This window comes from Triticum urartu, unplaced genomic scaffold (genome assembly GCF_003073215.2).
Source record: "Triticum urartu cultivar G1812 unplaced genomic scaffold, Tu2.1 TuUngrouped_contig_6569, whole genome shotgun sequence".
In the NCBI taxonomy this organism is placed as follows: domain Eukaryota; kingdom Viridiplantae; phylum Streptophyta; class Magnoliopsida; order Poales; family Poaceae; genus Triticum; species Triticum urartu.
Window position 1 is genome coordinate 1 of NW_024117340.1, and position 11,413 is coordinate 11,413.

An 11,413-nucleotide genomic window follows, 5' to 3' on the forward strand; every position below is an offset into this window, starting at 1 on the left:
CCCCCCCCCCCCACCGCCCCGGTCAAACCCCGGCGCCCGCCGAGATCCCCGCCGCCTCCACCGGAGAGAGCCGGGGCACGCGCGCCTACCCTAGAGAGGGGTGGGTGTGTTGGGTCCGCAGGAGAGCGGAGTGCGCACCTGCTCGTACGACGGCGCAGCCATCCCGCGCTCCTCGGCTCCCGCTTCGACGCCGACAAGGTCGCCCATCTCTTCCCGCAGGTTCGGTTCTGGAAAATTCCCCTCCTCTCGTCTCATCCCACGCCGTAGAAATTCGGAGTGATTCCTCCCTGCCTGAGAGGGGTGGGTGTGTTGGGTCCGCAGGAGAGCGGAGTGCGCACCTGCTCGTACGACGGCGCAGCCATCCCGCGCTCCTCGGCTCCCGCTTCGACGCCGACAAGGTCGCCCATCTCTTCCCGCAGGTTCGGTTCTGGAAAATTCCCCTCCTCTCGTCTCATCCCACGCCGTAGAAATTCGGAGTGATTCCTCCCTGCCTTTGAATTTGTTCCTGCGTAGGAAGTACCAGTAGCCGGGCAGACAGAGAAGATCACCTGAGTATACTATATTGGACCATGAACTGAATGATGCTAGAAATGAATTAGCTTCGGTAAGACTGTGCCCTTTCTTTTACCTATGTTTACTTTGAGCATTATTGTGTTCTCTTTTGCAAGTTCTTATGGTAAGACCATGAACTGACTTACTCCCTCCGTCCGGTGAAAAGTGTACGGTTGGCTTTAAAATTTGTCCACAAAAGAGTGTACATCTATCTTCCCAATGCACATTAAAGTAGAAAAGAATATTTCTCTCTCATCACACGGTAATCTAGACCAATAGCATTCTACACATGGTTTCCTTAATTTTTACATGCACTTAGGTCATTGGGGGTAGGATAATTAAAGAGGAGAGATGGTCGCTTGCACCTTTCCAATGCTTTTTTACTCCAAATCCATAAGGCTGGTCATAGTGGGGAGTAACTTAGACTAGTGTCATATGCATGACACTAGTCTAAGTTACTACCCCCATAGTGCAAAGTATCTTAGTAGTAGTGTCATAGTTTGTTTCATTTATTGCCTTATAGACTCATTTTACCTCGGGAAGCGCTATGTTACAGTAACATATTATGTTACTCCAAGCACCTCTCTCCTCATTAAATACTTGCCACATAAGCAAAATTGTCTTGGGATGTGTTAAGTTACTACCTAAGTTACCCCCACTATGGCTAGCCTAATTTGTCCTAACATTTCTATATGTACATTTTTCACCGGACAGAGGGAGTATGAGTGAATGCCTTGAGCTGAGTTTTGATGAACAAGCCATTAACATTTCCCAATCAGATGATCCCCCGAGTATCTTTTTAATTGTCTTCCACTGTGATGGGAGAACCTTGTGGTGCTTGTTGCTCCCTCATCAAGACAAAAAACTTGGTGTAGAAAACTAGAAATATTTTCTGAAAGCTTAGTGTCCTGTTCTGCAACTGCTTTTTATGCCATTAAGCATACTGCTTAGGGATTCAGTTGGTTAATTTATGTTCAAGAATGGAATACTGCTTCCTCAGCTGGAGCCATTGTCCATTAAACAATCCCTGGTATTGAAGAACGGAATCAGATTACCTAACTGAGATTCTCCTGCTCTGTGTGATAGCAAACATGCATTGCTCAAGGATTCTGCAATGTTTGCTTCAAGTTTTTCTTTGGAGATCGAGGTAATAGCGATTCAGGCCATGTTAATAATATATCCGTCATCCAAGCTGAAACTATTGTCAAATGGAAGTTGTGGTACTATGCCAAACATCATGTTGTTGTGGCATTATATTAAAGAATATTCGTGATGTTTTGATAGAGACGATGAGCAATTCAGCTTTCCATCTGTCATGATCAGCACCAACAATGATGCCACTATTGTTTTGAAATGCACATTACCTCTTCTGAGGGACCAAAATAGTGGAGTGATACTTAGGCAGCAAGTGTTCATCGGATAGGGGCTCCAGCTGAGGAAGTGAAGAGAATTGTTGGCCCGAATTTATTTACTCCACGCTCATCCCCTGATGCATAGGTGGTACTTTCTACGTGCTTTTCCCTTGTTTCATATCCCAGATTCAGACTAGGAATAATTATGGTACCGTAAGTCTGAATAACAATTTCCTAATGCTCATGTATTACTGTAGACTGCTCAGCTGTCATGCTTTGAGTTATGTTCCCGCAATTGCTTGAACTCCATATAGAAGACATTCGCGCACATTTTTGCACTCACAGCTTTGTGTTGGATGAAGCTAAAAAGCCAAGCATTGGTTTTGTTCTATTATGTCTGGGAATCAAATACTAAGGCATTTCTTGCAGGCATAAGAATCTAATAATGTTTCAACGGATGTGTATTTTTCTGACATTAGTTCCTCATTGAGCTGTCCCTTTTTTGTTCTTGCAGATGCTTGGCAATATACTAGTTTTTGCCAAGACTACCCCACTAAACGAAAAAAGTTACGTTGTCCGCTGCCGAATGAAATGCTAACAGCAAAAATGGAAAGCTACAGTAGCCACGCCAAGCATATATAACATTGGGGAGGAAAGCACCCCGCATCAGGATCACATAAAGGAGTTAAAACGATCAAAAAGGTCATGTTCCCGAAGTTCACTTCCAGTTTCTTTCTCCATAATCTTCTGTTAGTCTTCTCTCAATCTTCCTCCATTTCTGCTCCATCATCTTGAATTTCAACTAATTTCACTTATTTCTTTTTAACCTTGACCAGGATTGAATTTATGCACTGAAGTTGAATGAGATGTTGGTTGACACGCACTGTAAGATCGTGCTAGCTCTATGTCTGCTATGAAATGTGTACTGCTTAGAAATCTTGCTGCTAGTATGTATCCCCTCAAACTAAATGAATGATACTGCTCAGCTTTGACTTCATGAATGAGGAATCTTGGTCATTGCTCTACAACTGCTGGGGCTTCGTTCTTTTTTGATGGGACATTTTCACTGAATCAAACACGGTCTTTGCACCAAGGCGTTCGAGATAAAATAATTTAGTCTGGCAAACAGGTAAGCAACCTAAAATATCTGTGGCTTGTTCTTCGCGTGGTTTTCTTTCACTCCTAGTGTTTTTATGGTTTATTAGTATTAATTGCTCTCAGTTTGTTGATAGGCATCTAGCTGGGTTACTTACTGGCCTTCCCAGTAAGCATGTATGTGAATATTCTAACCAGCAAGTGACCTTGTATCGTGAAGGCACGGTTCTCGGTCACTAAACTATGCTGTGCTTAACCTATTCTATAAGATGCCCTGGAAAAGTAGGTCTCTGTTTGGAAAACCAGGTTATAATCTAGTGAACTCTCTGAACAGCAGACTAAAAATACTACAGTTACCACGTAGTCGGATATATCTATCCTATTTTCATGCTAGCCAGAACAAGATTTTTAAACTCCTTTTCTGCGGATTATACCAAAAGCATGCACTGGAAACCGTAAAATATGGAAAAGTAACAGGATTTTACACAAGCAACCGGTGTGCCGAAAATTAGAGTGAAAGGCCACGTTCCTTCAACAGCTACGATTTGAATTATTTGCTACAAATTTCTTATTTTTTTTATATCCGTCCGTCATAACCACTCCTGTGAATCAAACTGCTACTCGTGTCTGTTTTTACTCCCTGAGCAGGTGCCGACGAGCTCCATGTGTGAGTTGTGCCTGCCTAGTGCAAAATAAGTTTATTTGCAAATACTGGATATTCAGATTGGAATAAATGTCATGGTGGATATTACTAGTTCCAAGCATTTTTCTTCCTGATGTTTTGCTAATGCAGATGAAACCTAGTACAGGGGAGTTTACATTTTGTCATGTTTTGAGTGATGGCCATGGTGCCGAAAATCCCGCCACAAGCATCAGATTGCGCTTTTTTGTGTTTATATAAAGTTTGTTTCTGAATAAATATGGTTGGAACCCAACTGACGTAACTGCCTGTCTATATGCAGCGGATATTTCATTTCGTCTGCTCAAAACTGTCCCAAATTGCCTACCAGCAGACTCCATCAGATCCTCTCCCCTTCCGTGCAGCAAATCTGACATGGGCGTATCAACTGCCAACTGCCAACTGCCAACTGTCTACTGTCAACTCCTTTCAGGCAGTTGCACTAGTGAATCAAAAACCAAAACAGGCCCGGCCGGGATGCCTCGACAGGAGAGGCATTAATGAGACACGAGCTGCTCACTTAAATGATGAGATCCAGACACCTCATAGCACAAAGAAAAAACATAAATCAATGGACCTGTCACATACTGGCGTGCTGCTCTGATCCACAGACAGGCCCATGGAGACTCTCCTCTGCATCTAATACAAACCTGAGGCTTGTGTTTTCAGCGTGCACCTTGTTCAGGCAGGCCCATGGAGATCCGGACCAAGGACAACGCATGGCGCCTGCTGCTCGTGCTCTTCCTCGGCCAGCTCGTGGCCTTCTCCATGGCAGCCTGCAGCTTCGCCTCCTCTTTCATTGCCAATCTCGGTACCATCCTTCTCAGCAATCTCCATAGATCCCAAATTATCATTCCTGCAGAACTCGCTAATCTTCTTACTCAATGACCCATCTGCCGCATTGGCCTGATTCCTACACAAGAAATCATCGCTCGGTAAAGCATATAATTCCATGTTTTTATGCAGGAGTTGATGCACCACTTGCGCAATCATTCTGCACACATCTCCTGTTGACCTTAGTTTATGTGCCAATCCTCTTGCATCGACGACACAAGCTGCGGGTGAGCGTAGCTGCATGAAAATCAACCATGGAGCTTATGCGATGTGGTTTCACGTCTCACTGTGTTAGCCGCTCCTGTCTTGCAGATACCTTGGTATTGGTACTTAGTGCTGGCCTTCGTCGATGTCCAGGGAAATTATCTGGGTGAGTACAACAAGCAACACGCATTTCAGTTAGATAGTAAATGCAATCCTTGCTCCTGATGATGTACATATATAACCATCTTATAAACTTCCGTTGCAGTTACTGAGGCGTACCAGTACTCATCCATCACCAGCGTAACATTGTTGGATTGCTGGACTGTTGTATGGGCTATCATACTCACCTGGTACGCACTAGGCACGAGATATTCTTTCTGGCAATTTCTGGGGGCAGGGACCTGTGTGGCTGGGCTAGCACTTGTGCTCCTTTCAGATGCAAAAACTCCAGATGCGCAAGGTAAGGGCAACTCTAATACATCCCTAAAACATAGCGCCCAAAAGTTACTGGGTATTGAACGGTGGATTCTAACCCATCCCCAAAACTTAGTCCTGAAAAGGCTGTTTGTGCGTTGAATAAAAGCTCTACAACTTATACGAGCCATCAGATATTTGCTAACAGTTATAGCAACCATGATGGCAAACAATGCGAAGTATAATAAAGCACCAAAGGCAATCATCGTATCCCTAGAATTCAGCTGCTCTTTCTGCATCATTCCCATCATCCTCCTTTCTTGTTGTTGCCTAAAATTTTCTCCTCTCTAGGTTGTTATTCTTTATGGCAAGATCCTGTCGGGTGACATTTTTTGCCCTGCCTTCCCATTCATTCAACCCACTTCACATATGAGTAGGGTGCAAGAGGCAGCTCGCCATAAACCCCTTCTTTCCAGCTTGTGAATCCTTCATCAGGAGAGTTCAATGCGTCTAGTTCATTTTATACTATTTTTTCATTTTTGCGGGCCTAGCAGGGCCTGCTCTTGCAACCCTATGCAAAAAAGCAAGCTAAAAAACTCCTCCCTGTGCCGCCTTCGTTGTTGTGAACACACTAAGCAGGGTTTAGGCCATGTCGGCATCCCGGTTGCTTCCTAGAGATGGCATTGAAGTCGGCATTGTAACCGAATTGCATGAGCACAAAATCAAATTCCGGTAACTCCTCGGTCTCCAAAAAAAACCTTTGGGGATGGGTTAGGTAGGCTTAAGCCCCGAAAAAATCAGATTTCTGGGAACTACAGATTTTTTTGGCATCGATTAGAGATTCTAATGGAGGATTCATGGCCACTAGAGCTTCAAAGTTGAGGGAGCTACTGATATGTTCTTACGGCTGAAGCTTATGCCGCTTGGGATGGCATCTGGTTTGGTGAGCAGATGGGGCACTTCAGAGTTATCCTTCAGTTTGATAATGAGCAGGTTATATCGACTCTTAAGGCCGGAGGTTTTTTCGGCTACTGCTAGTTCTGCAATTTTTCATGACTACTTGCTGCATGTGAGTGCTTTTGATGAGGTTTCATATGTACTACATATGTCCTAGGGAAGCAAATGTAGCGAGTTCGTTTTTAGCTAGTTCTGATTTTTGTACTTGGGTCGATGAACTCCTGATTTCCTCATGCAATCACTCATAAATGATGTATGGAGATCTTTGATTATGAATAAATGAAGCCTTGTGGCTTGTTCCCCAAAAAAGTAGGTAACTGCTTAAGAGTTAAAATACAAAGGATGCTTGTTACAAAAAAATCACTGAGAAACCTAGGATACGTAAAGGATGAAGTTCTTCACAGTATGTTCCTTTAGAAGAAATCATGATAGTAATAGTCTAGGAGATCAAATTTACTGCTGAATAAGGCAAATTGGTGATATAATGGGTAGAGATGTGCTCAAATCAAAACCTAATTTTACAAACCCGCCAGGCTGAAATAGTTTCCCCAATTTCTACAGAGAAGATAAGTATCAACAGATTAAAGAAACTTCATTTTTCTGCAGATCCAAATAAAATACCACTTCTAGGGGATGCCCTTGTTATTGCCGGGACAGTTTGCTATGCATTTAGCAATGTCGGGGAGGTTGGTGATGTATTATATCGTGCTACTGTCAACAATATTGTCTCAAAACTCTAATAAGCATATCATTCCCTCGACTATGTAGGAATACTGTGTCAAGAAGAACGACAGAGTAGAAGTTGTCGCAATGCTTGGACTATTTGGGGTGCTTGTCAGTACAATTCAGATGTATCCTCCTTCACAGTTTATCGGCAGAGAAAACTGCCGTTATCCGTTGATGTTGCTATCTATAGAGTCACTCTTATTCTTGCATTGTTAAACATCACTACATTGTTTTCCGGAGCAAATATTCACGTTACCTTTTAACCTGACAAAACATCAGACTTATATACGAAAGGAAGATCGTAGAAGCAATTGTCTGGTCTCCAACAATGGTAGCAAACTATAGTTTTGGTTTGTCTCTTTATCTGCAATACTCTTTTTTGAATTGTCCGACAGGAAGCTCACTCCTGCTTTATATTTTTATTTTCAGATAAGTTTGTTTGCAGGATACGGCATTGCAGGATTTATGTTCTACACCATTACTCCATTTGTCCTCAAGGTTAAGTTCCCTCCAACATGTTTAATCAGATAGATCTTACATTTAGGAACAGAGGTAGAAATTAGCTACACAAGTAGGCAACGAAGAGAATCTGTCCAGTCAAGTGGTTATGAATTATCTGAATAAACAACGTATAAACATAATCTAAATCGGTAATATTAGCTCATTAGGAAGTATCAGCCAAAAGGCCCTTCCATTTCCCATTTCCAGTAGTAGTTTAGCTCTTTCTAATGACCATGACTCCTGCAGATGAGTGGAGCAACATTGCTTAACCTCTCGCTCTTAACATCTGACATGTGGGCAGTCGCCATTCGAGTATTTTTCTATCGGCAACAGGTGATAATTTCTGTCTGATCCTTGCAACAGATGATAATATGTTGCACTATATGTCACATGATTTAGGTGCAACCAACAGATAAACTGGTTGTACTATCTAGCATTCGCAGTTGTGGCCATTGGATTGATCATCTACTCACTGAAGTAAGTTCGTTCAAGTTGTTCTAGATCCATGGGTAGATATGCGACTCATCGCAGAAACATAACATGCTTAATTGCTTCTGATGTATGAAGTGAGAATTCTTCGGCTGATGCAACAGCTACAAGTACAGAAGCAGCCGCTCACTATCAACAACTTCCAAGTGAGGAGAGCTCAATAGGAAGTGGTTCCAATTTGGACAGAAAAGAAAGGAAGCAACAAGAAGCTCACATCTGTTAAGGGAGCCAATGTACAAAGTCATCTCCACAGTTGCAACAGCAAATTTCTGATTGAGCCTGTGCTGCCACATCCTTGCAAGGGCAGCTGCTCAGGAGAAGCAACATAGACTTCGTGCCATGCCATTTGCGTGTTCATAAGAAAGTGTCTATGTCTTGGTCGACCGAGAATTAACTAATTCTCAGTTGATTTTACAAATTTGTGCATACAAATCTAATACAATGTTTACCATGATATAACAATTTATGCATCTCGTGCAATCATGCTCTCATAGTTTAGAGATATATGAAATCTTGCATGGATCTCAGTGTCAGATCAATGGTCCTTGGTATCGACTTAGATATAACTAATTCTCAGGCGGCTGAGAATTAGCAAACCCGGTCTTTCTCTGTCACACTAATTGATATTTCATGAACTTTTATACTCTACAATGAATCGGCAGGTTGCAGCAGTTTACTACTTCCCCTGCGCACATCTGACATCAGTTTGCATACGACTTAACTTAAGATGCTAGTACTATGCATCACTTTTAGGTGTGAATCTTCCTTATATGCCCAACATGACAGGGAAATCTGTTCTCTTCATCGTAAGTCTATCATAAGATACATCGCACCGGAAGCACTTCTCCTACCTTACTGAAACTCGGCATCTCGGATCACCATTCTTTAAAATCTTCTTCGTTTTAATCTGTACTAATTGATGTTCCTTTGTTTTCTCCGACTCATCAGCCGCAGTTATGTGATCAGCTGCGCAGCTTGAAACATTATCTCCAGTTGCAAGATCGACGAAACCAATTGTCGAGCAACAACCTCACCAGTTTTAGTATGTACATGACAGAAACATGACTCTTTTTTCACCTTCAGGATTTAACATCTATTGTAGATGAATCCACACATCATCTATAAGCGGGTTTCTTTTTCTCTCAAAAGGTAAACTTGGTTACGCCTATGTTGAGTTTGTGTGTATATAAATTCTTAAAATAACATATTGCTTTCATTACTGTAGTGAAGAAAGTTAATAAATTGCTTAAAACCAACACAAGGAAAGAAAAATTACAACATAAGAGCATCTCCAACGGTTATCCAATAATCCATCCACAATATGCACGTATTGTGCAGCTGTACCCCCTCCCCCAACCACCGCCTCTCCACCTTAGGCTTAGAGTTTGCCAATATTCATTATTGATTGCTTTTGCAATCCGATTTCCTCTATTTTATTGTTTTTTTCACTGTAAGAACATGGCAAATGCTATACACTAGCATAGTAATTTTATCTGTTTTCGCATGGCAAATCTAAAAATCTGACGTCAGTAATACAGATCTGATCGTTACATTTCCGTGTATTTTTTGTTCAAAAGATATCCACTAATACAGGTCCTCCGTTCCTGTCAGAGAAGAAACTTCATCATTTTTTATTTTTGGTGGCAGCACTTGTGTAGCAGTGCCCCGGTCGATGTCCTCCCTGTCCCTGGTGACAAATCCCCATGCGCGATGTCCTGGAGCCGCAAAGAGCCGGCCCGAAACAACTGACGTCTCACCTGCTCAAAACCCCTCGTGACAATGATCACGACGCTTCACATGCACGGGCAAGGCGATGTCGGGCCTTCTTCTCCGTACCGTACCACGATGCAAACAGTGTCGTCGTTGGGGGTTGACGACCGATCGTCGCGGCACCGTACCACCACGTTTGTCCGGAGGCAGCCGATAGACCCCTCCTCCTCCGCTGCTCCACGTTTCTCCGTACCGCGACGCACGCCATAGCCTGGTGGCCGGACCACCGGTCATCGCGGCGCCGTACCACATATGCCCGGACCCCGGAGTCCACTGTTCCGCGGTCAACCGCATGGACCGCGTCGCTGGGCAGATCGAAGATGGTCCAGCCGGCCCGTGCATGCAATGAACCGAAGCAACAGCGAGGCGCCACCTTGTTCGTAGTACGTCCGGGGCGCCGAGGAATTGGCCACGCGCTGCACGCCGTGGAAATAGATAGATAGATAGGTCCTCCACGGTTCGAGCTAGCGCGAACCGTACGTATCTGCGGTCCGCACGCCACGAGGCCTGTCTGTCCGATCCCCGTTATGTCTTGTCTGGCATCCGGTTTAGGGCACAGAGTTTTTTTTTTGCTGCGACTATACCGGTTTCGGTGATCCTAGCTAGCTTGCCCACTGGACAAGTACGTCACGATGCATTGCCGGCTGGTGCAACCGCTAGCTAACTGGACTCCTCCGGTTTTCAGGGCTGATCAAGAGTGTGCAGCGGCCGCTGTCGCGCGCAGTGATCATGAAATTTACCAAGGCGGTTCGGCAACAGTAGAAGCTAGGAATGACCGAACCTGCTGTGCTTGAAGCAATGGGCAATGGCGATAAGCGAGGCTCTCTCTTTGGCATATTGGAATGCCTCAAGGTGATCAAGCATTTGAATTGTGGGAACATGCTTACCAGTTATGGCGCTGTTCCCAAGGAAACTAACAAAAAAGGGCTTCATTTTTTGTCATCTTTGACCACGAGCGGCGAGAGTTGAATAGAGATGCGCAGTCTCTAGCTAAATTTTCACCCCCTCCCCGCCTCCTCTTATATCTGAGTAATGCTACACCTACGAATGAAGGTAACACAATTTTAGTGATTAGCCATATGACAATTTCTGATTGGGATCAGGGGAAGGAGGGCCCCACCTCAGTTAAAATAGGGGATCGGGGATTATTGAGGGAAGGTTACGTAAAAAACTTGACATAAATCTTTGTGTAAGTGTAGGACTATCGCTTGCACCCTCATGAACACGGATCAATAAAGGGTATGGCTAGGTCTTAGTCGACTGGATTTAACCAAGTCTTAGTCAAATGACATACTATGTATGAAAGAAAAAGGAAAAATCGAAGAAGAAAAATCGCGCGAATCTTAATGTACGACCTCATGAATATAGCATCGCCTTAGACATAATCAAATCTCAATATGAGACTTAGCAAGACTGATCAATAAAACCCTCCCGTTCCTTTAAGACTAAACTGCTTGCAACCTCGTTCTCACTATCAACTCATTCTCACCGGCTACGGCCGCTACGGCTACGAACCCGGACCACGAGTCCACGACGCATCGCATGCATGCCGGGGCTTCGTCTCCGTACAAGGACGCAGGCGATAGCCTGGTGGTCGGACCACCGATCGATCATCGCGGCGCCGTACCACATATGCCCGGACCCCGGAGTCCACTGTTCCGCGGTCAAGCGGCAGGCCATGGATCTCGTCTCCGACCACATCGAAGATGGTCCAGCCAGCCAGTCCTTACGTGACAACAGCGAGGCGCCACCTTCTCTTCTTTGTACGTTCGGGGCAACGAGAGAGACGGGTCGGCCACGAGCTGCACCGCGCGGCAATATAACCGGCCCGGCCGCTGTT

General features: G+C 44.3%; 1 protein-coding gene across 2 annotated transcripts; it reads left to right on the forward strand.

The window, feature by feature from the left end:
* Positions 1-295: 295 nt before the first annotated feature.
* Positions 296-8,307, forward strand: LOC125530803 (solute carrier family 35 member F2-like). 2 transcript variants are annotated; one of them, XM_048695210.1, is made up of 15 exons: positions 296-419; positions 514-604; positions 2,419-2,789; positions 2,891-3,033; positions 3,962-4,489; positions 4,645-4,739; positions 4,825-4,882; positions 4,982-5,176; positions 6,694-6,773; positions 6,856-6,938; positions 7,093-7,144; positions 7,243-7,311; positions 7,561-7,647; positions 7,727-7,791; positions 7,882-8,307. In XM_048695210.1, the coding sequence occupies exons 5-15, from the start codon at positions 4,372-4,374 to the stop codon at positions 8,024-8,026; spliced, it is 1,047 nt and encodes a 348-aa protein (XP_048551167.1). In that variant the 5' UTR covers positions 296-419; positions 514-604; positions 2,419-2,789; positions 2,891-3,033; positions 3,962-4,371; the 3' UTR covers positions 8,027-8,307. The 2 variants fall into 2 exon arrangements, with proteins under 2 accessions (XP_048551167.1, XP_048551168.1); XM_048695211.1 differs by having other exon boundaries at positions 7,749-7,791.
* Positions 8,308-11,413: the final 3,106 nt, after the last annotated feature.